We start from the raw sequence: 27,307 nt of genomic DNA, 5'->3' as shown, positions 1-27,307 counted from the left end.
ATGAACTTCCAGTGTTTGCCTCCTCAGAATGCAAGAGAGTCATAGAATCCTAGGGCTGGAAGGGACAGTGGAGGTCTTCTAGTCCAACCTCCTGTACATGGGAGGAGACCCTCTATCATTCTGAACAAATGGCTCTCCAGTCTCTTCTCGAAACCTTGCAGTGATGGGCCACTACAACTTCTGAAGGCAACTTCTGTTCCATTGATTAATTGTTCACACTCTCGAGTTGGTTCTCTCTTTAACAAGCTTTCACCTCCTACTTCTTGTCTCGCTCTCTGGTGCTTTGCAAAATGGGTTGACACACACACACTCTTCTCTGTGACAGCCTCTCAAGTACCGGAAAAGAGCATCAGCCCTGAGCCTCCTCTCTGTCAGTCGTGAGCTTAGATGGTCCAGAAAGGCAACATTTTCCTTTCGAGTCCAGTTGCTAAGAAGTGACAAAGAAAAGGTGCATCTTGGCTTCTCCCTTCCAGATGTTTGGGGTGGATCTCACACAGGCAGTTTTGAAAATAACCAACCCCTTCAAAAAAGGAGCATCTGAAAGGCAGCCTGTGAAATACATGCCTGTGGACGAGGGGTGTGCAACCGTTTCAAGTGGGGAGCTTTGTGCAACCTCCAAAATATTGTCTGGGTGTAAAATGGATCGTGAGCATGCTGGAAAATGGGGTTCAGAAGACGTGACGGGGGAACAAGGCTATTCCAAGAGGTGAAGCAGGCAGCTTAGCACCCAAAGCAGGAAGCGTTGTGAAGTTTCACACATTCACAATCGTTTGGGGAAAAAAAATGTTCTTCACAATCCTCTGAAGGAGAAGTTGATCTTCCAGGTATTCCCAGCTGAATTAACAAAATTGAGTTATGCCTTTCCATCAAAACGTTGGAAAAGATGCTATCAGGATTTTTGCAGTTTGCCAAGACTAATCTGGCTCTCCCCCTGGTACAGCCACATCTGGTAAGCCAGGCTCTCTTTAGTGGCTCTCGCCTGCAGAACCAGGCGCTCTGCCATGGAAGGATGGCACAAGAGGCAACATGGTCCCCCAACGGCACAGTCGGTGGTTTCAACAGAGTGGTAAAGAGCAGAAAACAGTGGATGGTTTTGAGATGGAGAACTCTGGCTCCTCCTTTCATCTAAGGCAGGGGTGTCCAAACTTGGCAACTTTAAGACTTGTGGACTTCAACTCCCAGAATTCCCCAGCCAGCAGAGCTGGCTGGGGAATTCTGCAAGTTAAAGTCCACAAGTCTTAAAGTTGCCAAGTTTGGACACCCCTGATCTAAGGGTATGAGAATGCTCCCCCCTCCCCCATCATCAGGGAACCACTTTGGAGTGCAGAACAAATGTCCACCCATTCCTCTCTATCAGCAGCTTGATTCCCCAGAACCCCATCCTGATGCTAAAGCCAGAGAACTTCAACCAGCAGAAGCATGCCTGCCAGTGTGGTGGCCCGCCAGTGGGCAGCAGAGCTGGCAGCAGATTCGGAGAGTGAGGAGGTTGGAGAGGAAGATGGGCCAGTCCTGGAGTCTGGGGAAGGCTCTGATGAGGGCTCTGTGTCAGAGGCAGAGATGGGACCAGGGCTGTCTGACAGTTATCAGCTGCCTTCACAGTCAGAGATCAGTGGGGGAAACGAACAGCTGGAGTCTGTTCCCAGTGTGCGCATGTGCAGAGTTGCCAGACAAAGGGAACAGCTAGAGAACAGGGCTTGACTTGGGAGTAAGGCCACAGGTGGAGGAGGATTGGCCCCTCCCAGAGGAAATAAAAGAGGAGCAAAAGGGGAGTGGAGTTTGCAGGAGACACTTAGTTCATATAATTGGTTCGTGACTCTCCGAGGCTCCTTGCCAAGTTCTGCAGATATCGGCCTGGCAGCTCTCCAAGCCAGATAAGGTCTGTGACTGTACATCCTCCCTTGAAAGTCTTTGTTGGATGTGAATGAAAGGAATTCACAGGAAATTAATAAAAAGGGGTTTTGTCGGGACAAGGAGTTTGCTTCATGCTGTCGGGCAGACTCAGTCAGAACATCCAGCAACTCCCGGCCTCCAAAGCCACAAGGCAAGGAAAGCACCACTTGCCCGCCCGCCCGCCCTTCTCTTCCAGCGGTTGCAAGGAGAAAACCGGTGGGACTGACCTGTGAGCTCAGGGAGGACAGGGGCACTCGGGAGGGGGGTCCGCTCTACCCGGAATTCTAAAAAGGAAAGGCAAGACAACTTAGGACGCTCCTCCAGGTCCTCTCTGGGGCAGAGGAGCCAGCAGAGGCGAGGGTGGAGGAGGAAGAGGAAGGAGCGCATAGCCAAGCACAGGAAATGGAAAGCCTCCGAGAGACTGCCCAAAAACAGCTGGAGGAGGAACGCCCACCGGCAGCTTCCAAGCTTAAAAGTTATCCTTTGCCCCACCTGGAGGAGAGGAGCCCCGAAAGACACACCTGCCGTCTCTTTCCGATGGTCTGTGCAAGTGAAAACTGTTGGTCTACTAAGTGTTTTTTATCAGGGCAACCTGGTCTACCCAAATATGGGACGGAGCATACTGCTTCCGCCTTTCAGCCCCAATCCAGGAGCCTTCGCAACAGGGGTGAAATTCAGCAGGTTCTGGAGAACCAGTAGCAGAAATTTTGAGTAGTTCAGAGAACCAGCAAATACCAGCTCTGACTGGCCCCAGAGTGGGGAGAGAATGGAGATTTTGCAGTATCCTTCCCCTGCCACGCTCACCGAGCCATGCCCACCAAGTCACACCTCACCTGCTGAGCCACACCCACAGAACCGGTAGTAAAAAAAAAACTGAATTTCACCACTGCTTCGCAGGCATTATTGTCTTCGTGGGTAAATATAAATTAAACACAAATATATTGGTCTACTCATTTGCTCCTGCGTCAGACTGGGTTTAAGGCTGGAGAGGGCAGGATATGGATGTCATTGAAAGAGAAAATAATACACAAGCCAGAACACAGTTCTCCTGTGGCTTTCACGTGTCTCTTTGTTCAGAAATGCACCCCAAAAGGCAGACACTGACCTTTGAAAACATGAATGCCAAAATGCACCCTTTGGAGAAAACTGAGCGTGTAACGCACTTCACAATCTGTGGTTTTATTCAGAGTGTTTGGGTCCTACCGGACTTCCTCTCACACCTCTGGCACTTTAAGCTTTGTAAAGTGCTCCATTTTCGAAAGGAAGTGACTCTGGACGTGTCTCGGCTGAGGGTGTAAGCCAGGGGTCTCCAAACTTGGCAGCTTTAAGATTTTTGGACTTGAACTCCAAGAATTCTCCAGCCAGCCAAGCCAAGTCCATAAGTCTTAAAGCTGCGAACTTTGGAGACCCCTGGTGTAAGCAGTTGCAGAAGGAGACACTCCAAAAATGGGGCTCTTTTGGATGCATCTGAAGGTGTCAATTAAATAAAGAAAGGCCACCAGTCAGTTGCTTTAGTAAATCTTGCAGCAAGGTTCAATTAAATCAGCATTTCTCAATCTCAGCTACTTAATGACAGGTGGACTTCAACTCCCAGAATTCTCCAGCCAGCCATGCTAGCTGGGGAATTCTGGGAGTTGAAACCCACATGTCTTAAAGTTGATGGGGAATTCTGGGAGTTGGAGTCCATGAATCTTAAAATGGGGCTGCCCTTGGGACGCGCCCGGAGACTGCAGTTAGTTCAGAACGCAGCCGCGTGGGCTGTGATGGGGAGTACGAGGTACTCCCACGTAACACCTCTCCTGCGCGAGCTGCACTGGCTGCCTGTGGTTTTTTGGGTGCGTTTCAAGGTGCTGATTACCATCTTTAAAGCGCTCCATGGCACAGGACCTAGTTACTTGCGGGATCGCATCCTCCCACATACATCCCTGCGGCCAATCCGCTCTCACAGGGAGGGACTTCTCCTGGTGCCGTCCACTAGGCAATGCCAGCGGGCGACACCGAGGAGTAGGGCCTTCTCTGTGATGGGCCCAACCCTCTGGAATGACCTCCCCCCCGACATTAGAACCACTTCTGACCTCCGCTCCTTCGGCAAAAACTGAAGACCCACCTGTTCCGATTAGCAGGCCTGGCATAATTCAACTGTCCCTCCTGGCAAATGTATTATATCTGGTTATTTTAGGGGCTTTTTAATTTACTGTATTTGTTTTTAGGGGTTTGAATTTATTTTATATCTGCTTTGTACAGTTCTTTTAACTACATTTTAACCTCCTCCATGTCAATTGTCAACTGTACATATTTAATTTAATTTTATTGTATCCTGTTATATTTTGTATGAACTGTACACCGCCCCGAGTCCCTTGCGGGAGAGGGGGCGGTCTAGAAGCATTAAATATTATTATTATTATTATTATTATTATTATTATTATTATTATTATTATTATTATTATTATTATTATTATTATTATTATTATTATTATTAAAGTGGCTGAGGTTGAGAAACCCTGGGGAATTCTGGGAGTTGGAGTCCATGAATTTTAACTAGATGACCTCCGAGAGCCACTGTAACTCTAGGAGTTTTGAGCATTCAACCAGAAGCAGAGAACAGGTGAAAAGAAAAACAGAATTCCTCTCCTATTTCACCTCAGCTTTGGGGGAAGAAGGACAATTTGCAAAGAACAGTTCAGATGTTTGACCAGGCAAAAAGATTCCACCTCTGGCACAACAAAACACGAGGAAGAAGGACCTACCTGGAAACTGGTAGGTATAGCCAGGTGCGATGCTGGTGTAGCTGCGGCTTGTGTAGGTGGCCGCCTGGAAACCTGGGTACCCTATTCTCAAAGAGAGAAGAAGATCAGAAGGGTCCATTAAAAAAAAGCGCACACCCTCCCCCCTCCATCTCCATCCAATTTTAATTTGGGAGCAGAGAGAATGGGTTGTGTGGTCCTTTCCCCGCAACGTGCCTGCAGTTCCCTGGTTCTTCCAGAAGAGGGCGCTACATGATGGCCAGCCTCTTCCCCATCCTTACCTAGCATGCCGATGCCCAACATGAAGGCGTCCATTCCGTAAGGCATCACCCGGGAGCGTCCCCTCGCGGAGCCAGTGGGCGACATCACTTCCTTCGGCTGAGCTTTTTTACATTCCACCTGGCAACGGACACAACAGGAGGTCAGACTAAGATAATGCCATAAAAATGGGGTGCCACGTTTTATTGCTACTGCAGGGCACTCCCCTGAACTTTGCTTCTGGACAACAACTGTGGGTCCCCTTACAACAGGGGTCTCCAACCTTGGCAACTTTAAAACTTGTTGACTTCAACTCCCAGAATTCCTCAGCCAGCTTGAAGTCTACAAGTCTTATAAAGTTGCCAAGGTTGGAGGCCCCCTGCTTTATAATAAAACACGCACAATTCTCCCCTAATCACATCACATTTTTCTATTAATAGTAATAATAACTTATTAAATTCATGTGCTTCCACACTCCCAAGAACTGGGCAGTTTTTGAGCAGTTAAGAACACTTAAAATTAGGAACAATGCAAGACCACAAAAACAAGGCAGACCAGAAGAGCAGGGACTGGCAAACCCGGATGGGCACAAGGAAAAGAAAGAAAGGGGCATCTATTATCTGGCCTGGGTGAAGGGCCTGGGCTTCGAAAAACCAGGGGAGTTAGGGCAACCTGATTCTCAAAGGGAAACGGATTCCAGAAGGAGATGCTACAGAGGAGATGCTACAGAGAAAATTCACTTTGAGGGCATGATAGGTGGCAATGCTTAATCAATGGAGCCCAGAGCGTGCCAACCCTGCCAGATCAAACCAGCTGGGCAGATGCTATGGAGACAGGCATTTAGGAAGGAAGCATGTGAGCCTTGCCATCTCCCTCTGCCCTTTGCATCAGAAATGCTGCAGAGGATTGGGGGAAAAACTTTTAACTTTGCACTTCCAGTTGTATAGACCAATTCCCAGAATTCCTCAAGCAGCACAACTATTGCTAAGAATTCTGGGTGTTGAATTCCACAGGTCTGGAGAAGACCTGACTGGACAGAGCAGATTTCTAGGCGGCAGCAGAATGTCCTTGCGTGTGTTGTCACTCAATGTCCCTGGGAGTGGGACCTCATCCTGTGGGGCTAAACTTGGCCAAGTTAAGATTGTGATACCGCCACAGAGGTTCATGGGTCAACTTGCAAAGGCCACGTCTATGGAGATTCTCCGTCCTCCAGGCCACCATTGTCCCAAAGGTGCTTTTTTTTTTCAAGAGGCAACTGGACTTTCTGGTTTTTCTTTGAAGATGTTTCACTTCTCATCCAAGAAGCTTCTGCAGCTCTGACAGGAGGGTGGGGAATGGGGGGATTTATATTCCTTGCAGACAGCTGGACATTAGCATTCTTTTAGCAGGATATTACGATCACCTGGAGGTTCCAAGAGGACTTCACACCCAGTTGCACCACTCAGGTGACCCTGATGGCATAGGTAAATCTCCAAGTGGCCTCAAGGACCCTCTAAAAGGACGCAAATGACCAGCCGTCTGCAAGGAGTATCAATCCTTCCCTTCCCCACCATCCAGTCAGAGCTGAAGAAGCTTCTTGGATGAGAAGCGAAACTTCTTCAAAGCAAAAACAAGAAAGTCCACTTGCCTCTTGAAAAAAAAGCACCTTTGGGGTGGCAAAGGCCATGTTTGCCTGACCTTCAAATCCGGTGGGAAAACAGACTGAGTAGCACGTGGCAGCAATTCACACCCACGGACCCCCATCCAACTCTCTTTGCTCTAACCATTTTGTTGTTGATCTCATGGAAGTGGATCTCGCAGACTTTCTCCACGATATCTTCGCTTTCAAAGGTGACGAACCCAAACCCTGAAAGAGAAACAAAAAGACAAACCCATCTCACTCAAGAAGCCTCCCTTTCACCATCTATCTATCATCTCCTTTTAAGGACCCCTTGAGGGGTGGAGTTTGGGCAACCGAGTGCAGCTGAGTGTCGACTGGCCAGATGCCCTTCCTGTTGCCAATGAGGAGCTTTGTTCAGCAGATACATTCTCATTGTGCCCAGAGAGAGAAATATCTGCCTCTACCTGATAGAGCAGGCATGTCCAAAGTGCGGCCCAGGGGCCAAATGCGGCCCTTTTTCAAATTGCAAGCGGCCCGTAGCCTCTTCTCCCCACCGACTTATTTATTTAGTCTTTCATAAAATACTGTAATTTTCGGAGTATAAAGATGCATCTTTTTCCCCCTCAAAAAAGAGGCTAAAAATCTGGGTGCATCTTATACACTGAATACAGCATTTTTTGCCTCCCAAAACTCTGCCCCCTTCACCAAAATGGCTGTGCATAGCCTTTAGGAGGTTTTCAGAGTGCTCCTGGGGGCTGTGGAGGGCATAAATGAGCAAAAAACGGGCCGTTTTTTGCTCAACTTCCCCCCCCCCAGCCCCCCAGGAGCACTCTAGAAGCCTCTTAAGGGCTATTCATGCCCTTTTAAAAAAAAGGCCCGTTTTCACAAAAAATGGGTCGTTTTGGGGAGAGTGCAAAAGCTTTTTTTTTAATTTGCCTCTTCAAAATCTTGGTGCGTCTTATACTCCGAAAAATGTGGTAGTTAATTCGCATTTAATGTTAAGGGTTCAAAGAATGTCAGGCTGAATGATCGGCCCCACACATTTTCACCTCACCAAATCTGGCCCTCCTTGCAAAAAGTTTGGACACCCCTGTGATAGAGTGTCCCTTTCACAACCTATCATGACATTAAGCAGCCACCAGGTTGACCTACTTCAAAACCAGAAAGGCAAAGGAACATTATCCTATTCAGTGAGGAATCTCCTTGGAAGGGTGGCCAACTTGAAGTAGGATTGGCCAGCAGAGGCAAATGCCATTTCTACAAGATGTGGAAAAGAGCTGAGGAACATGGACATCAGTGGTCCATCTCTCTCTCTCTCTCTCTCCCACCTTCTCTTCCGAAGCTCTTCCTACCCACCCCTATCATTTCAAAGGCTCCCCCTGCAGAAGAGTCAGAGTTGGCAAATGGGAGGCATCATCCGTTCTCCGCCCTGTTGGGGCACATCCCCCCCCCTCCTCCTCCCAGCCGAGGCTCCCTTTCTGCAGCTTCTCCGTGGGAAACACAGAGCAGGTCCGGTCAGCATTTCACAGCAGGCCTCAGCTGCCCCTGGTTACTATGGCAAAGTTAAGTTGCTTTTTAAAATCCTGGCTGCAAATACCAGCAGTGGCTCAGATTTCCTTAAGCCCTGGTGGAGGGCCGCCAGGAAGCCAGGTACCAATGAAAGGATGAGGACCCAGGAAGGGAGAACAGAGCGCGGAAGAAGCCTGGAAAGTGGGCCAAGGGGTCCCCCCTCCCCCCCCAGGGGAAAAGCCAGAACTGCATTTCTCTGGTTAAAAGAGAGCGCAATGGGGGAGACTGAGCAGCGGAAAGGAGGGGTAGCGGAATCCGGCCTGCAATACAAACTGCCCTGTTCCAGTTACCTATTTATTTGTGCAATTTATACAATAGACTGCATTACATAATACCTATCATAGTCGATGAATGAGCAAGGCGCCGGCATGAAAGCTAAGGGAACATCTGCAGGCAGAAATGCTATAAAAAGAAAACGCTACGTCTTTGCTTAGGGCAGCAAGGTTTGGAAACATGAGTTTAGAATAGAATGAGCTGGAGGGGGCCTTGGAGGTCTTCTAGTCCAGCCCCCTGCTCAAGCAGGAGAACTTCTACTATTTCAGATAAGTGACTGTGTAGTCTCTTCTTAAAAACCTCCAGTGATGGAGAGACCACACTATCTGGTGGCAAGCTGTTCCGTTGGTTAATTGCCCTCACTGTTGGGAAGTTTCTCCTTAATTCCAGGTTGATTCTTTCCAACCGTTGTTTCTCGTCCTGCCCTCCGGTGCTTTGGAGAATAATTTGACCCCCTCAAATACGAGAATACTGTTATCATGTCGCCCATAATCCTTCTTTTCTTTAGACTAGCCAATCCCAAATCATGCAGCTGCTAGTCCAGGTGAGGAAAACGCAGCCGTGGCTTAGAGGAAGGCAGGTCTGCCGGGTTTCAGGTCTAGCAAGCATCAGGAGGGTGCAGAGGCGTCATACATCCCATCAGTAGAACCTAAACCTAGAGAAATGAGCAAGTGACTGGGCATCTGGCACGGGGGTTCAGCTGAGGAGAAGGAGGAGGCAGAAAAGGGAAGGAGGAGAGCCCAGAAGGGAGGCTGACTGACAGCTGCTGTAGATTCTTCCCCAAGAGCTGCTGACTGATTGGAGCGTTGCTTGCTACTGACCTCGCTGGGGGCAGCTTCAGTGGACATATAAGGAAGCAGCTGCCCGGAGCACCAGGTCACAGAGCAAATGAAAAAGGAGGGCCGGGAAAAATGCAACGAGGGAAATGTTGTTGCTGCTGCTTGCTGTTGAAAGACGATGGTGGACAGAGAGGTCGGCTGTTGTGACCTGCAGGGAATGTGGTGGGTTTGTTTTCCTATCTGAATATGTGCTGCAAGCGTTAGGCTGGTTGCCCACCTGGAAGGGGCTGGAGGCAAGCATGACATGAAGAATTCTTGGGCTGGACACAGGAGGCAAAAAAGGGCACCGAGAAACAAACCCATCGCCTAATCTCTGGGGCTGCAGAAGATCCCAGGGCCTGTCAAAGAGACAAAGAGTTTCAAACGCCTTGGACAAAGAACAGCTGGCGTAAGATTTTGGCCCGAGCGAGAGGCCTCCAGAAGCTGCAGAAAGGGAAGATGTCCTACTTCTGCCCTGAAAAGATGGAAGCAGATCAGTGATGGTATTCAGCCAGTTTGCACCAGTTTCGGCGAACCGGTGGTGGAGACCTGCAGGTGCAAGGCTTGTGCCTTGGCTCTATGCTCCCTATTTAGCCACGTTTTCTAAGCTGCGTGCATGCGTGCAACCTGCGCACATGAGCAAAGTGCATGCGAGGAAGGCCGTGCTCGCTCACATTTTCTGTGTGCGGAAAACCAGTGGTGAAATTATATGAAACCCCCCTCTGAAGCAGATGGACTCCCTGTTGTGAGACTGAAGCTGCGGCCTGTTAGGGCGTGTTGCCTTTTTGGATTACGCATTCAGGATGGGTCAGAAGGATTCGCAAAATCTTTTCAAACTGACACAGATACCCTTTCCTTCCCAGCACATGAGAACAGTGGCCTCCCCAGAGATAACCACCAAGGGACTACGAATTGCTGGGCAGAATGGACCAGGAAGGAGCTGGGGAGGGGGGGGGGTTCTTCATCATTTCTATCAAAGGAAGAAGGGATGAAAGAAGAGAGTAACGACCTGCGCAGATGGTCCCAACTCTTCTTCCACAATAGCACTCATTTTATAAAACCTTGGTAAGGCCACACTTGGAATATTGCATCCAGTTTTGGTTACCACCCAAAGATGTGGGGACTCTAGAAAGAGTGCAGAGAAGAGCAACGAAGGTGATTAGGGGACTGGAGGCTAAAACAGATGAAGAACGGTTGCAGGAACTGGGTATGTCTAGTTTAATGAAAAGAAGGACTAGGGGAGACATGATAGCAGTCTTCCAATATCTCAGGGGCTGCCACAAAGAAGAGGGAGTCAATTCTCCAAAGCACCTGAGGGCAGACAAGTAATGGGTGGAAACTAATCAAGGAGAGAAGCAACCTGGAATTAAGGAGAATTAAGTTTCTTGACAGAACAATTAATCAGTGGAACAGCTTGCCTCCAGAAGTTGTGGATGCTCCCAACACTGGAAGTTTTTAAGATGATGTTGGATAACCATTTGTCTCTAACGGTATAGGGCTTTCTGCCTAAGCTGGGAGTTGGACTAGAAGACCTCTAAGGTCCCTTCCAACTCTGTTATTCTATTCTATTCTATTTCTGAGATCAGGGACTCCTGACGAGAGGTGGAAGAATATCCTGGAAAGTCACCTTGCAAACCCGAGCCAGATGCTGCTAATTGGAAACTGTGTCTGAGGCACAAGGGAGTCCAGAAAATGAAGCATCCCAAGCCCTGGGCATGGACAGAGACGTTTGGGATGTGAAGGCCCCTGTGAGAAGCCCCTTCATGTTCTGAGGCTCCAGGATTCCACTTCTCCATAGAAATGCACAGAGTATGGGAGAAAAGAGAACTAGCAGCTTTAATGCATAAAGCTGAATAATACTTAGAGGAGGCTCAGATGCCAGGCACATATTTACCACATATGGGGGACATGTGCAAAAGCAAAACAAAAATGGAGAAAAATACATGCACGGTTAGAAAAAAATGTTACAAGCAGCATATAGATTATAAGCCAGAAATATTTCTGTTAGGTATAGTACCAGAAAATTATGATAAAGGGAATATATACTTAATATTACATCTTTTGACAGCAGCAAGAATTGTATGTGCACAGGACTGGAAAAAATGAAGAAACGTCTACAGAAGAAGCTGTAATTAAAAAAAATACTTTACTGTGCAGAAATGGACAGACCGACCTTAAAGATGAAAGGAAAAGAAGATACAGAATATTTTCAAACACGGGATCTGTTTTATCAATGGTTGGATAATAAAGAGGTAGAAATTAGGAACTGGAAAAGTACTATTATGTAAGCAAATCGATCCAGCCAATATGCTGTTCACAAAGCACTTACGTATGTAAAGAGAAAATGTATAAATAAACTGATTTTAAAAAGACGTAATGGAGGCCTCCCTGAAGAAAACCTCAAGGGTGGAAGGCAAGGAACAAACGTAAGGACTTACTCTCTAATTGCTTAATTCGGGGGGGAAAGTTGGAGTGACTGGATGGAGCTGAGCATTTACTGGCCGGATGCCCTTCCTGATGCCATGTGGAGTTCACAACAGATGTTTTTTTTTCCCCCTTTGTGCCCTAGGAGAGAAATATCTGCCGCTGCCTAGGATTGAACTCTCAACCTTCCGAGTGGGAGGCGAGGATTTTTCCTGCTGGAAAGAAAAATGGGAGGCATCGAAAGAGACCAGCGTAGAGACATGCAGAGCTTTCTAAAAGATAGAGGGAAATGTGTAGAGCAGGGGTGTCCAAACTTGGGAACTTTAAGATTTGTGGACTTCAACTCCCAGAATTCCCCAGCCAGCTGGGGAATTCTGGGAGTTGAAGTCCACAAGTCTTAAAGTTCCCAAGTTTGGACACCCCTGGTGTAGAGAATGGAAGGAAGGGCTGAAGCTCAGAATGAGGTTGGCCTTGTGAGAAAGCCCCCTGATGAACCACGGAGGGGTTTTCAGCTAGGAAAAGGAAAATAAAGAGGCAGAAGGTCTGTATGTCTATGGAGATCCTCCTTCATCCAGGTCCTGCTTGTCCCAAAGGGGCTTTCTCTCAAAAGGCAACTGGACTCTCTTGTTTTGCTAGATGTTTTGGAAAGAAAGCACCTTTGGGAGAGCCGGTAGGCCTGTTGCAAGGAGAATGGGATGAATCTGTAACAAGTGGCAGCCAGAAGGCAGAATGTCTCCCCTCGGCAGAAGTCGCCCCGAGTCCCTTCGCGGAGAGGGCGCGACTGATAAATCGAATAAAATAAATAAAATAAATAATAAATAAATAAGGGAGGCAGAGCCAGAGGTGGTGGAAAGAGGGAGTTGCAGCTCAGGATAAACAGAGCATAAAGAACACCTAACGCCAATTCTCAAGGCCAAATGAATTATATCCGAGGGCCGTGATGGTGAACCTATGGTACCAGAGCCCTCCGTCCGGGCACGCCAGCCACCGCCCATTGTCCTTCCGGGTTCTGATGCATGCACATGCCTGGAAGCTGCTCTTCCGGTTTCCTGCACTCTCATACGTGCTGATCTGTGCGCCAGAACCTTGAAGCCCAGGTGACCAGCGAGTATGCACACGCCGGAAACTGACAGCTCGGCTTCGAGGCTGCACATGAGCACCAGGGAACTCCTCTTCCGGTTTCTGATGCCAGAAAAAGTTTCGCCAACGCTGTCCTAGGGTACTGAAGGAATTAACAGAGGAGATGGCAAGCTGCAAGGCTCCAAAAGAGGAAGAAAACCTTACTGTCCCTCCTGTCCAACCAGGGGGGGAGGAGGAGGAGGAGGAGGCAGGCAATTACAAACCTGTCAGCTTGAAGTTTATCCCACACAGGGGCCTCTTGTGTGTGTGTGTGTGTGTGTGTGTGAGCCCCTGCACAGGATGCACCAGTGATCAAGAGCAGCCGTGGGCTTTCCCCAAACAGATCGTGCTGGACTAATGCTGGTCCCTTCCTTGATAGGGTTACTAGCTGAATTGACTGGGGAGAATCCCATGGGAATAATGTACTTTGACCTCATTCAAATCATTCAACAAACCCAAAGTCTCCTTGTGAGTGAAAACGATAAAATATGGGCCGGGTGGTAGAGCTGCTAAAAGAACAGGTAGTCCTCAACTTGCAACAGTTCATTTACTGACCGTTCGAAGTTACAACGGCACTGAAAAAAAAAGGTGACATGACCATTTTTCAAAGTTACAGCCGCGGCAGCATCCCCAGGATCCTGTGATCAAAATTCAGATCATTGGCAACTGGTTCGTATTTACGACCGTTGCTTTGTCCCAAGATCATGGGATCCCCTTTTGCGACCTTCTGACAAGCGAAGTCATTGGGGAAGCCAGATTCACTTAATCACTGGGTTATTAACCGCTCAGCTGCGGTGATTCGCTTAACAACTGCAGCAAGGAAGGTCGTAAAATGGGGCAAAACTCACTTAAGCCATGTCTCAATGAACCACGAAAATTTTGGACTCAATTATGATCATAAGTCGACTATTCGTAACTGGATGAATGACACCTATAAATGTCTGCACAGCATCCAGAAAGTACCACCAGGTAGGTTGCCCAAGGGATGATCCCGGCCACTGTGCTCTCCAAAGTTTTTATTGCCGACCTAGAAAGCGGCATTGTGGGACAGATCGTGGTGTTTGCAGGGGACACAAAGGGAAGATCCAAAAGAGCTGAGAGCAGGGGTGTCAAACTCAAGGCCCAGGGGCCGGCCCCTGCCTCTGCCCATGGGGTGCTTAGATCCGGCCTGCAGGACCTCCCTGGAAACAGCGAAGGACTGGCCAAGCAGTGCCTCTGCCTCCTGCAGCCCTCCTGAACTCCGTTTTCGCAGGCAGAGGGTTGCAGGAGGCCATCAAAGCCGAAAACGGACCTCGGGAGCCTAGTTGCGCTGGCAGAGCGCTCTGGCCAACACAGGTGTCCCCGACACAGGTCGAGCTTGGCCCAACTTGGCCACGCCCACCCCGCCCCCTGAGATCAAACCCAACCCTGATGCGGCCCTCAATGAAATCGAGTTTGACACCCCTAGCTTAGAAGCTTGAAGAGTGAGCAAAATTCAACAGGAAGAAATCTGGGTCGCAAAAACGTAAGCCCCAAGGAGAGGATGGGGAACATTTGGCTTGGGGCAAAGGATCTGGGCTTTCCCGTAATCCCAGGTTGCCCGTGATTTGGCAGTCTGATGCAGCTGGCGAAAGGGCAACTTTGCTACCTTGAGATGCACCGACGGAAGTAGAGAGGCCAGATCGAGGGAAATAATGGCTCCCTCCATTCTGTCCTGATCAGACCAGGGTCTGAATTGGTTCTGGGATGAAAGAGGACCGTGACAAACATCAGCAAGGCCAGAGGAAGCCTGCCAAGATGATAGAGGAAACCAAGTCCTCTAAGGAACCATTAAAGCATCTTGGTATGAATAGTCTGCAAAAAAAGACCCAACTATTATGTATACGTAAGGCTGTTACATATAAGTTGACAAAATCAGAAATGAGGAGGTGATAAGCTGGCTGGGAAAGTCAAGAGAAATCATCAAAACCATTAAAAAGCTAAAGTTAGAATATTTCAGACCTGTGATGAGACACCCGGAAAAATACGGCATCCTTTCCTTAATCCTCAAGATTGAAGGCAAAGGAGGTCCAGGCAGAAGAAGAACCTCCTGGCTTCAAAATCCAAGGGAGCAGTTTGGACAAAACTCAGCAGCACTTTTTCGTGCAGCTGTTGAAATAGGATCGCCAACATCCGATGACGGATGTGGCACAAGAAGAATTCTTCACTATCTAAATGATTGTTGGCCTTCACTAACTTTGAGTTCTCCTCGGCTGTCCCTGACGGCAGGACCAGAATTAAAAGGTTGAAGCTACTGAGAAGACCACTTAAGGATTTCAAGGGTTTTCCAAAGCTGTTAACAGAGGGAAAGGCTGCAGGTCTCCCTCCCCTGGAGGTCTTCAAAGGGGCTGGATGGCCATCTGCCCAAAACTGCTTCAACAGATCCTGCAGGTGGTCAGACTAGAGGACCTCTGAGAGGCCCCCTCTTTGTAACCAAACTCCCCTGGAGGGAAATCGGGAAAAGACCTCAGGTGAGGCAGCCCCTTGGGCTTTCCTGTTACTCTTCCTCGGCTCTGTTTCCTGAGGGTTAACAGGGAACATGGGAGCCCCACTGATTTCAGGCAGGTGGGCAAGAAAAGAAGCCCCCCTTTTGCTTGCTTGCATCCCCTGAGGGCCCCCACAGTAGGCAAAAGCTCTTGATTGGGGACGGGAGCTGCTGGAAGGGGCTGCGCAGCCCCCTAGATCCGAGCTGGGAGTCTTTCTCACCTCGGTGCCGGTTAGTTGTCTTGTCAAACATCAGCATGGCATCGTCCACCTGCAAGAAACAAAATGATCCAGATGGGTGAAAGGAGTGGCTGTTGGGGGGCGGGCAGAAGGGTGAAATAAAAATAAAACAATTGCTAGTAATAACTTCAATGTTAGGCTAAAATAAATCTATTGGAGAACCTATTTGGGGCATTAGTAGAAAGTAGACAGTGATAAGCTATTTAATTACCCATTACACTTTTAAGCACAAGCGGATGGAGAGGAGACAGGAAGAGTTTTCCCCTGCAATGCCAACAGGTCTTGCTTGAACATCTGGAGATGTTCCTAGAAAACCAAGAGTTGCGAGCTCCTCAGCCCCGCCTGCGGAGATCCAGGAACCTCACCAGTCAACCGTATCGCCTAAACCCAGAGCTGGCAGGAAGACCTGGATTTCAGTTTGTCCCTTGACAAGGAAAGCATCAGAGCTATCAACCATTTCATCTTCCAAGCCCTAAGGTGACACACAGGCAGTCGATCACAAATGCAAACTTTCCCCTTGGTAACTTACTCGTCTCTTTTGAGGAAAGGAGATTTTACTTACTATTCTGTGCATGTGTGAAAAAATCCAGCCCCAGCAGGAAAGGTGATAAAAGATGGAGCTGCCTTTGTCAGGCAGGAAGCAGCTGGGGGGTAAATTACACCCGATGATTGCAAGATTGCCAGTAGCTTGAAGGCAGAACAAATTCTCTGGTGTGAGATCACACGGTCTTGGGAATCGGGGATTCCAGATGTAATAAAAATGCTGTCTCTGTGCAGCAGCATCGGCCCCTTGGAAGTTTCACCACCCCCACGCCCACCCCTTGGCTCAAAGGGACCTAAAGCCACATCATCCACACATAGAACTTTGGCTCTTGGTTGGGCAAAGTGGCAGGAGATTCCCCAGATTACAAAGGTAGAATGATTTCAGCTTTCTCTCACTAAAGCCCGTCCCGGTATTTGGGACTGCAGCTCATTTCGGGTGCATTTCAAGGTGTTGACTATCATCTTTAAAGCGCTCCATGGCACAGGACCTAGGTATCTGCGGGATCGCATCCTACCCCATACATCCCTGCCGATTCGCTCCCACAGAGAGGGACTCCTCCGGGTGCCGTCCACTAGGCAGTGCCAGGGGGCGACGCCCAGGAGTAGGGCCTTCTCTGTGATGGGCCCGACCCTCTGGAATGACCTCCCCCCTGATATCAGAACCACCACCGATCTCCGCTCCTTCCGCAAGAAACTTAAGACCCACCTGTTCCACTTAGCTGGCCTGGCCTAACCGTAGCTTTAATCTTTAATCTTTCTAGCCTGTATTTTAAATTTTTAGGGGTAGGCTTTTTAGGTTGCTTTTTAATTTTTATTATTGTACAGCCTAACATTTAATCTGTTTTTAGGGGTATTTAAGATTATTTATTTTGTACATGGTTTTTAGCTGCTGTCTGTACACCGCCCTGAGTCCCTTCGGGGAGAGGGGGCGGTCTATAAATTGAATAAATTCAAATTCAATCCCATGATGCTCATCCAATATGGGCAACAGCCAAGGCTGCGGGACGTTGCAACAGAGGGGTTGCTCCTATTCCCAGGACAGATGAATGGGGATAACCTGACCAGGGGCTGCCAGTCAAAAAAACAACAACAGGCAAGCTGTAGCGATGTTCATACTTTATACAGCCCACCTCAGCTATTCTTTATGCCAAATTTCATTACCTGTGATGACGTAAAGCAGTTAACACTGGTAACTCAGCCATAATTTACTCAATGAACCCAATTTTGCACAATGCACTGACCCATCAATTAACTGTACAAGCCATGTGCACTACCAAAGGTGTGAAATGGCTGCCTGGCCGCCTGGGAGTCATAAGGAGATGACCATGGCGGCTTCCTTCCAGGAGAGGAGACTCCCGGCTCTCCTCAGGTGGCCGCCCAACTACAGCCAATGAGGCAGCTCCTCTGGTAGTAGCCCAGGCTGGTACCCACCCATGTCAGAACCTGCAGCTGGAAGAAAGTCTGCCCTAAAGGGCTGGTGGTGGGAGGGCCTTCCCACAGCCCTGAATCTGAGCTGTTGACCTGACTTCAAAATCATGCAGCGTCATTGAGCCTTTGAACTCAATGGACCCAGGGGAGGAAGCGGCCTGGCCCCTTTGCTCCATGAGGGCATGCAATCGATCAATTCCCAACCTTATTCAATTCCACTATTACGGAGCTCATGACTTTGGGCTTAGCTCAGGGGTGTCCAAACTTGAGAACTTTTAAGACTTGTGGACTTCAACTCCCAGAATTCTGAGAGTTGAAGTCCACAAGTCTTAAAGTTCCCAAGTTTGGACACCCCTGGCTTAGCTCAACCACCTCGCAAGGCTGCTGAGTGACCGTCAACCTTGCCCACTTGAGGAGACCGCAAAGATAAGAGAGGTCAAGCCGAAATCTGACTTATCTGTGTAGTTTTCTTGGCAACAAGGTGAATTGACTACTGGAATTTTTTTCCAGAACATTTTTTTTTTGGCTTGATGCTACAGCCCTGGGATTTCCTGGTGGTCTCCCATCCAAACACTAACCAGGTCTATTTCTCCTTAGCTCTTTGGAAGCCAGCCAAACTGAGATAGGTGCAGCCACGGAGGACGCAGCTGCAACAAACCAACCAAATATTTGTGCCTAATTTCAGAATTCCCAACTACCACGGTTAATGCAACTCGAGAGTCCCAGTTGGGACGTGAGAGGCGAAGCAGGGGCTGTGCCGAGTGAGAAAAGCCCATTTCCTTTTTTGTCTCCCCATCCCACCCCTTAATCTTGGACTTAAGTAGGTCATATTCCTATTTCTGTAAATACACAATCCACTTAACGTGGGTAGCGAATTAACCCAGTTTCACTTTGGCACAATACACTGAATCACAAACTAACTAAGTGGGTTGAGTTTGAACAGTATACTGGGGAGGGGGGGGGAGGCAAACAAACAAGAAAAAAACAGTGACCAAACTGACCACATTGTATAAATGAGCTGCTAGATTTTCAATTGACTGAGATAAGCCGGATATGAGTGAGAGGCAGAATTTAAAGTCTGGAGCCAGGGAACTACTGCGACCATTAAAAGGCTGGTCATTCTGGCCAGCGTCCTGCAAGGGTCCACTGGGGCAAACCCACAGCAGCTTGGCCACCCAGCCTGCCACGGAAGGCGCCTCAGGGAGGTAAGAATCTGCCTCTTGCGTGGCAGCAGACGAGCGAGGAGTGTGGATTCCTTAATCTGCCCCTGCCTCTCTCTCACACAGAGCATCCGAACGGCTCTCCTGAATGACGCAGGCCGGCCGGCTGGGGTGAGGGGAGGTGGAAGGCAGACAATGGACCTTCTGTTCGGATCAGGCCTCCAGTCAGCAGCCAGGCCAAGCAAAACCAGGCTTGGAGGCTTCTGAGGCTCTTGGGCGCTGGGCACCGGACGACGGGCAAGCAGCAAAGAAGATTATCCAGTTTACCAGCAGGCACCTCGGGGGGGGGGGGCGAAAATCTCTGCTGGCAGGAGGGAAATTTTTAATAGCTCAGGGCAACTAAGGCCAGGCCTTGTGTGTGGCAGGGACTGGCGCTCCCCGGGCACCAAACCACTTTCTTGCAGACCCAGGAAGGCCGGATGGGCAGCCTTTCATGCAAGGGTGAACATTTCAGCTCCAGCTTTCCCACAAGCAACTCCAGGTCTCAGGAGGCTGAGAGTCCAGATTTTGAAAATCAGGCCCACAACCAATTTTTTTTTCTTTAGTGCCTTCAAGTCGACTCCTGGTAACAAGTGAGGCCTTCTGTGCAAAGATTTTGGGAATAGTTTGCCATTTCCTTGCAAAAACAGAAGTTAAGGCTTCCCATTTTCTAGCCTTCACCCGTAACCAGTTTTGAAATTCTTTTTTTTTTTTTTACTACCAGTTCTGTGGGCATGGCTTGGCGGGTGTGGCAGGGGAAGGATATGCCATTGCCACCCCATTCCGGGGGAAGGATGCTGCAAAACTTCCATTCCCACCTCACTCTGGGGCCAGCCAGAGGTGGCATTAGCCGGTTCTCCAAACTACTCAAAATGTCCGCTACCGGTTCTCCAGAATCTGTCAGAACCTGCTGCATTTCACCCCTGCCTGTACCCAAACTGTTAGTCCACCCCGAATGAGTTGTCGTGCCCCCTAAAACACGTCGCAGCCCAAGAGCCAAAGGCGTCCAGAAGGCCTTGAAGAAAAGAATGGGGTGACATGAATGCAATTGCTCCAAAACCCAAAGCGGAAATAGAGACGGCTCCAGCAGAACTCTGGCCCATGTGGGGTGACAGAGAGAAGCGGGCTCTGCACTGCCGAGACCAGGCAAAGGGACTTTCGGGAAAGGCAGCAGGGGAGAGGAGAGGGCCGGGACGTGGTGGATGGAGGGCGCCCAGCCAACTGAGTCCCCAGGCCTGCCCTGAGCACAGCCGAGGCCTCTTCCTCTTCCAGCCAGCCCGCCTGTCCTAGCCAGCTCTGGTGTCCATGGAAACTCAGGGCAGGGAGGAAGGATTAGCGTCCCGGCTGCCGAGCTCAGGCGTCCATGCGCTAAGCATGAGTGGCAGCCCCTGGTGGGGGCTATTGTGGCAGCTGCTCGCCAGGCGCCCCGCTGGCCCGGCCCCTCTCGCAGCTCCCAGCTCATCGTCCTCCCTTCATCGTCTTTCTTCTCCAGGGGCGGCGCTGGCCGGCCATGCCAACGCCCGAGAGAGGCCTAGACAAAAGAGCCTGCCAGGGCCGGCTTCTCCCGGGGCCGGTTGCTGTGGCAACCCTGTCCTCCAATCCCAGCTGCTGGATCCGATTAGCGCCAGCTCCGATGCTCCCTTCGCAAAGCGGTGCTGACGGGGCACAAAGGCAGCCTGCTGGGGCAGCCATGACAGAGGGGCCTTTCCCCTCGCCAGAGGGACCAAGTGGAAGACCACCGTCCGTCCCCCACCTGCTGCGGCAGTCGGTCAGCTTCCCCGATGCTGCCTGGGCCTTTGTATCTCCCCTCCCCAAGGACCCTCCCATTGCTCCCAACCTGGCCCTGATGATCCTGTGCTTTGCAAGGAGTGGGCATTTAGTGGCCCTTTGAGAACCAGCCAGAGGTCAGGGGGGCAGTGGTCCAGTCGGAACAGTAAGGGTGGCTCAACTGCCCCAGATCGGCTCACCAAATTTCGAAACGTTGATCAGCGCCTAAGGGCAGTGGCCATGCCACTGGTCTCACAGCCTTTGTTTATGCTACAGCAGGAAGCCGAAATCAAAGAAAAACACCAGTCAGGTCTTACAGGCTTACAGATAAATGTTACTCATAAATGGAGACAACATCCATACATGGTCAGACCCTGCAAAGTGTGGTCAAAAATGTTAAGACAGCTTTGGAGAATGCAATCGAATCTCTGCCTGTTTTTATAACGATTGCACTTCTCCTGGATGTATCTTGACTTTTTTGACCTATGAGGCAGATCCCCCTGACCTGTCCCCATATATCCCTATAATACCTCATTCTGCCTTACAAAAGTCAAACCACAGATGCAAATTTTACATTACGGTTATCTAATCTTAATCTTAAACTACAAGGCTACCGATTGTTTGCGAGGGTTAAGCCCCATTCCATACAGAGGGGCTTCCACACAAATGCTCCCCAACTCCAAAAAAGACCCTTTGAGGGAATAGAAGCCTCAGCTAGACACACAACCCAAGGAGAGATCAAATCGTACGCAACAGTAATCTCCTGGAATTCAGAAACCAACCACCACGTTCGGGCCACCAGCCAGCCCCGTGGGCGACCACCGCCTGCTCGCCCACTTCACTGATTGTAGTAAAGCTAAGAGGGGCTGCCTGTCCCACTGAAGGGAAATTTAGAAACCAGGGGGAATCAAACTGCCATAAACCAACGAAGCAGCATTCCAGTTCTCCAAAGCACCTGAAGGCAGGACAAGCAGCAATGGATGGAAACTAATCAAGGAGAGAACCAACCTAGAACAAAGGAGAAACTTCCTGACTATTACAACAATTAATCAATGGAACAGCTTGCCTCCAGAAGTTGTGAATGCTCCAATGCTGGAGGTTTTGTCTGAAACGGCATAGGGCAGGGACGGCCTATTTGGCACTGAGTGCCCAAACCAGAGTGGGCATGCATGTGTGTGAGTGCGCTGGAGACACCCAAAGATGAGCTGACCGTTGCACACATGCTGTTTTGGGGGCATTTTTGGGCCGTTTTAAGGCTGTTTTCCGGTGCGCACGAAAACCATCTGGCTAGTGCGCATGTGCGTGCTGGAACTAGAAGAGCAGCTGGCAACAGTGTGCGTGCCCACAGAGAGGGCTCTGTGTGCTCCCTCGGTCATGCGTGCCATAGGTTTGCCATCACGGGCACAGGGGCTCCTGCCTGAGCAGAGGGTTGGACTAGAAGGCCTCCAAGGTCCCTTCCAGCCACGTTGTCCTCTAGTGAGATACCTGTAAGAAGAAACGTTTTGCCCCTGAAGATAATCCACTTATTCTGCTCTCATCTCCAATGGCTCTTCTAGAAATCCAAAGAGCAGCCTGCCTCTCTGCCTGTTTTTTATTCCCCCCTGCCATGTAAGGGGTGGTACTGTAGGTTACTGGGGGGTCATGGCAATGAGTACCAAGAGACCCTCCATCCAGCTGAGCTCACATCGTCTCTTAACCGGTTGGCTTCCTCCGAGGAGGCCGAGTCCTCTCAAAGTGCCACCTTGGGCATACCTATGGCGTGAGTCAGTGATGCCCAGCCAGGAAGGAGCTGATCTCCTCCGATAGCAGCCAGCCTGTCCCCCATGGGGAAGCTTGGACCGCCCAGACCGCCCGGTTATTAGATGACGTAAGCGTCCCAAGGAGGAGGGGGGAGCGGGAGGGGCCCTCCAGCGTCTCTCCTTTCCCAAATAATCCATCTCTTGGCGCCCTGCTGGAAACGGCACTGAGCAGGAGATGCCCTTGAGCGGGTGGGACGGGCACATCCAGAGTTCACAGACAGGAGGTATAAATAGCAGCTCCCCTTGGCGCATTTCCGTTCTGCCTTCAGACATCCTCTCTGGAGGTGGAACTCAGAAAGAAGCATCAGATGGGGGTTTATTTTTTTAAGCGCGCAAAGGGAACCAGGCTGCCTCCCTGGCAGCTCGCAGAGATAGGCTGCCTGTTGCCTGGGTTGGGGGCCAAGAGAACCGGGTCACATCTAGGGCAGTGGTCTCCAACCTTGGTGACTTTAAGCCTGTCGGACTTCAACTCCCAGAATTCCCAGCTTTGGAGACCCCTGATCTAGGGGGTTCAGGGCTGCAAAGATACATAGACGGCGACTTCTAGTGGCCCTCTGTAGTTTTGCAGATCAGGTCTGCTGGCTGTGCCAGATAGGGGCTTCTAAGAGCTGCCCCTCCTCTCCCCAAGGACCAGCCGTTCAAGGGACATGCACCATCATCCCAAAAGCGGTACCTCCACACAGGGGACCTGCAGGGAATCTTCTGCAGATTGACTTCCATCAGCTTTCACTTCACCTGATGCCCCAAGCTTGGAAGGAGACCTAATGCTACTCCCAGGACAGGAAGCCAGGGTGGGGAGACCAGTGGGCATCTTCAAGGCGTGAACCAACCAGAAGCACAGAGTAGCCCTGGACGTCTCATCTGAAAACGAGAAGACTTAGCCAAGGAAGCAGCAGCTGCTAGCAAGAAAAGGGGAAATGTTCACGAAGGATCTTAGCCATAGCACCTAGACCAGGGGTCTCCAAACATGGCCACTCTAAGACTTGTGGACTTCAACTCCCAGAATTCCTTCGCCAGACATGCTGGCTGAGGAATTCTGGGAGTTGAAGTCCACAAGTCTTAGAGTGGCCAATTTGGAGAACCTTGACTTATATACCGCTTTATATGGCTTTACAGCCCTCTCTTAAGCGGTTTCCGGAGACTCCTGAGTGACAGAGTGACCTTGTTCTCTGTGAACCTGAGGAGAACCGCTTCAGTTTGAAAGGAGGGGCATTTCCTGATGGGAAAGGTGGTCAGCCCAGGGGGGTCTTTTTGCTGGAGGCTTTCAAGGCCACCTGTGTCCTTGAACTGAGCAGAGGTGGACAAGTTCAGGGGCCTCCAACCTTGGCAACTTTAAGGCTTGTGGACTTCAATTCCCAGAATTCCTCAGCCAGCAAAGCTGGCTGAGGAATTCTGGGAGTTGAGGTCCACGAGCCTTAAAGTTGCCAAGGTCGCAAAGCTGGCTGAGGAATTCTGGGAGTTGAAGTCCACAAACCTTAAAGTTGCCAAGGCTGGAGACCCCTGGACTAGATTATCTCCTTTCCAGCTCTTCTGAACCGTAATCTCATCAGCCACCGACAAAACTCCACCTCCCGCTCAGCCTTCACTAACAACAGGTGAAGCAAAGTTTCTGTGGTTTCACAACTGCAGGCCAGGTTTCCCATAATATCTGTTCAAAATAGGTCCCTGTATACAGAACGCCTCAACCCAACCCTCTCTCTCTCTTTCTCTCTCTCTCCTCCTTCTCTCTCTTCCTCCCTCGCTCCCTCTCCTCCTTTTCTCTCTTCCTCCCTCTCTCTCTCCTCCTTCTCTTCCTCCCTCCCTCTCTCCTCCTTCTCCCTCCCTCCCTCTCCTCCTTCTCTCTCTTCCTCCCTTTCTCTCCTCCTCTCTCTTCTTCCCTCCCTCCTTCTGTCTCTTCTTTCTTCCTCTCTCCCCTCTCCCTCTTCCTCCCTCCCTCTCCTCCTCTCTTCTTCCCTCCCTCCTTGTCTCCTCTTCTTTCTTCCTCTCTCCCCTCTCCCTCTTCCTCCCTCCCTCTCCTCCTCTCTCTTCTTCCCTCCCTCCCTCCCTCTCTCCTCCTTTTCTCTTTCTCTCCCTCTCTCCTCCTTTTCTCTCTTCCTCCACCCCCTCTCCTCCTCTCTCTTCCTCCCTCCCTCCCTCTCTCTCCTCCTCCTCTCTCTCTGGTTTGATGTTGCGGTTGTTTTTTTAGATGGCAGACCTCGGCTGATCTCGAAAAGCTGGATCTGCCGGCTTTGAAAGGAGACCACCAGGAAATTCGAGAACCGAGTTCCATGGCAAAGTTAGAAAGAATCGCAGGAGAACTGGCAGTTGCAAAGTGCTTTGTCACAGTTGCCAAGAAAGCTCCATGGATATGTTCGTGCTGTCAGTCAGAGTCGGAGTTCGCCTCAAAGGAGATTTTACAATTGCAGCTTTTTTCAAAAAATCCCCAAAGCGGAAGGTAGGGGAGGGGATGTCCTGCTGCCAACTGAAAGGAACAGAAAGTCCGCTCAATCGGCCAGAGTCCCTCTCTGAGCTTAATGAGCCGGGGGGGGGGGGGGAACGTACCAAGGGACCTTTCTTCTAGGGGGAGGGGGGCCAGCAACAAAGGCCCTTTATAGGTCTGACCTTCAACGCAGACCAGGCTCTCCTCGCTGGACCAGCTGCCAAAGCAAGGCTCAAGGGGCCACCTCCTCCTGGGCCATCCTGAACTCAGCCAGCTCCAGGGCCTGAGTTGGGCAAGCAACAGCAGGATCCCCTTCTCAGTTGACCCAGCAGTGCACAGGGGGGGCACCTACCCCTGAATGCCTGGCTGGAATCGCCAGCCGGCCCCAGTCAGGAGGGCGAGGCGGAGCAGGATCAGAAGGCTCCGAGCACCTGAGACAGAAACCACCTGCTCCAAGGCACAGGTAGACCTCGCCTGACAACCACAATTGGGGCCAGAACAGCTGTGGCTAAGCATGCAGCTGCTAAGTGAATCATGCGGTTGTTTTTTTTTTAATTAAAAGAGTTTTGTACAAACAAATTTTCCCCCTTTTCACCCCCCCTCCACACAATATAAATCTCATACAAATGCTATACCCCCCCAACCCCCCCCCCCGCAAAAATTCACATTCAAATATTATACCAAACACTTTACCCCCTCCCCTCCCCCATCTTAAAATAGATTACTCATAACCCCTCTCCTCCCAACAAACACTATATAAATTTCTCTTAAATTAATAATAACACATTGATCATTTTCTAAGCTAATTTAAGTTATCTATAACTCTTAATATAAATTTCTCCTAGCCTAACAATGTTTCATTAGTCCCATCTTCTAATTTATTCATACATATATATTGCCCCACCCTCCACCCTAACCCTCCCCCACCTCCCACACAAACCCACCCCCCTGACTTCCGCTGTATACCACTCTAACAATTCCAAACATCCCATATACTATTTACTCTGATCATCTATCGGTCTAAACATTCTTACCTAAAGGCTACATAATAACTCCTAGTCTGGTATTTATTCTGTATATAATCAATCCATTTTGCCCATTCCTGTGTGTAATCCTCCTGTTTCTGAGCTTTTAAGAAAGCTGAAATTTTTGCCATTTCAGCAAACCCCGCCACCTTCTGAATCCATTGATCAATTGTCGGCAAAAAATCTTTTTCCCAATGTTGCGCAATCAACAACCTAGCTGCTGTAACCATATACAAGGCCAATTTTGTTTCCCCTTTGGTAAAATCCTTAACTATACCCAATAAAAACATTTATGGAGTGAATTGTATTCTTTTCTTAAATACATTCTGCATAACCCACCATATTTTTATCCAAAAAGCTTTAACCTTGTTACAAGTCCACCATACATGAAAAAAGGTAGCATCTAGACACCCGCATCTCCAACATTTTGGTTGAACATTTGGGTACATGCATGATAATTTTTTAGGATCTAAATACCATCTGTAAAACATTTTATAGAAATTCTCCCTTAAATTCTGTGACTGTGTAAATTTAACATTCTGAACCCATATTTTTTCCCACGTTTCCAACATAACCACTTCACCAAAATTCTGAGCCCATTTAATCATACAATTCTTAACCAATTCACTTTCTGAGTCTCTTTCTAACAGTACATTATATATTCTTTTAACTTGTTTTGGACCAGTCTCTTTTATCTGCTTAATCAGTTCCACTTCTTTATCCATAAAACCGACCCTGCGATCTTCTTCCCATCTCTTCTGAAGCTGTATGTAATGTAACCAATTTAAAGTAATTCCTTCTTCCAACAGCTGTTCCAAAGTTTTTAACTTCCATTCGCCCCCATCAGCAATAAGCACATCTTTATATAAACAACCCCCGAGTGACTTAATATTCATAATCCCCATGGTGTCTGCAAGATCCAACCAAAGCGGTATTTTATAATCCCAATTGGGCCGGTGCTTCTTCCATATTCTCATCAAGGCACTACGGAGAACATGGTTGTTGAACACTTTATCCACCCTGTCTTCATAAAAAAGATATGCATGCCCTCCCAGAACAAGATCATGGCCTTCTATATTCAGCAATTCCATTTTTGTTTTCCCGAACCAATCTGCTACATGCGTTAATACCGCAGCTTCATAATACAATCGAAGGTTTGGGAGTCTGAGGCCGCCTCTTTCACGTGTATCTTGCATAATCTTCATCTTTACTCTCGGTTTTTTCTCCTTCCAAACAAATTTATTTAATGTTGTTTGCCAATTTAACAAGGTTTTATCTGACTTAAGCACCGGAATCATCTGGAATAGAAAGATAAATCTAGGTAGAATGTTCATTTTAATTGCTGAGATCCTTCCAAGCAAAGACAATTGTAACTTTTTCCACGCTTCAAGATCTTTCTGTATCTTTTGCCACAACACTTCATAGTTATTTGAGAAAAGTTTTGTGTTTGATTCTGAAATTTGTATTCCTAAATATTTAACTTTAGAAACTATTTCAAAACCTGCTAAACTTACAAGTCTCTTTCTTTGAGTCTCTGTCATGTTTTTAACCATCATTTTCGTTTTGTTTTGATTTAGTCTAAACCCAGACACCATGCCAAATTCTATTATGATATTTTTCATCTGGATTATTGATTTCAAAGGATGTGAAAGGGTAACAACCAGATCATCGGCGAATGCTCTAGTTCTGT

At 49.0% G+C, this 27,307-nt stretch overlaps 1 protein-coding gene across 5 annotated transcripts in view; it reads right to left on the bottom strand.

The window, feature by feature from the left end:
- MSI1 (musashi RNA binding protein 1) overlaps positions 1-27,307 on the bottom strand; it is a 77,696-nt gene that overhangs the window by 9,003 nt on the left and 41,386 nt on the right. For 3 of the 5 annotated variants that reach the window (XM_081966383.1, XM_081966381.1, XM_081966382.1), the window contains exons 7-11: positions 15,420-15,468; positions 6,656-6,738; positions 4,916-5,033; positions 4,638-4,718; positions 2,118-2,174 (exon numbers count right to left, since the gene is read on the bottom strand). In XM_081966383.1, coding sequence (XP_081822509.1) covers positions 2,118-2,174; positions 4,638-4,718; positions 4,916-5,033; positions 6,656-6,738; positions 15,420-15,468 — 388 coding nt within the window. The remainder of the gene's footprint in view (positions 1-2,117; positions 2,175-4,637; positions 4,719-4,915; positions 5,034-6,655; positions 6,739-15,419; positions 15,469-27,307) is intronic. The other 2 variants (XM_081966384.1, XM_081966385.1) reach the window with 1 other exon arrangement.

Source organism: Natrix helvetica (assembly GCF_964273705.1).
Source record: "Natrix helvetica genome assembly, chromosome: 14".
NCBI lineage: Eukaryota > Metazoa > Chordata > Lepidosauria > Squamata > Natricidae > Natrix > Natrix helvetica.
This window is presented reverse-complemented; position numbering and strand designations above follow the sequence as displayed.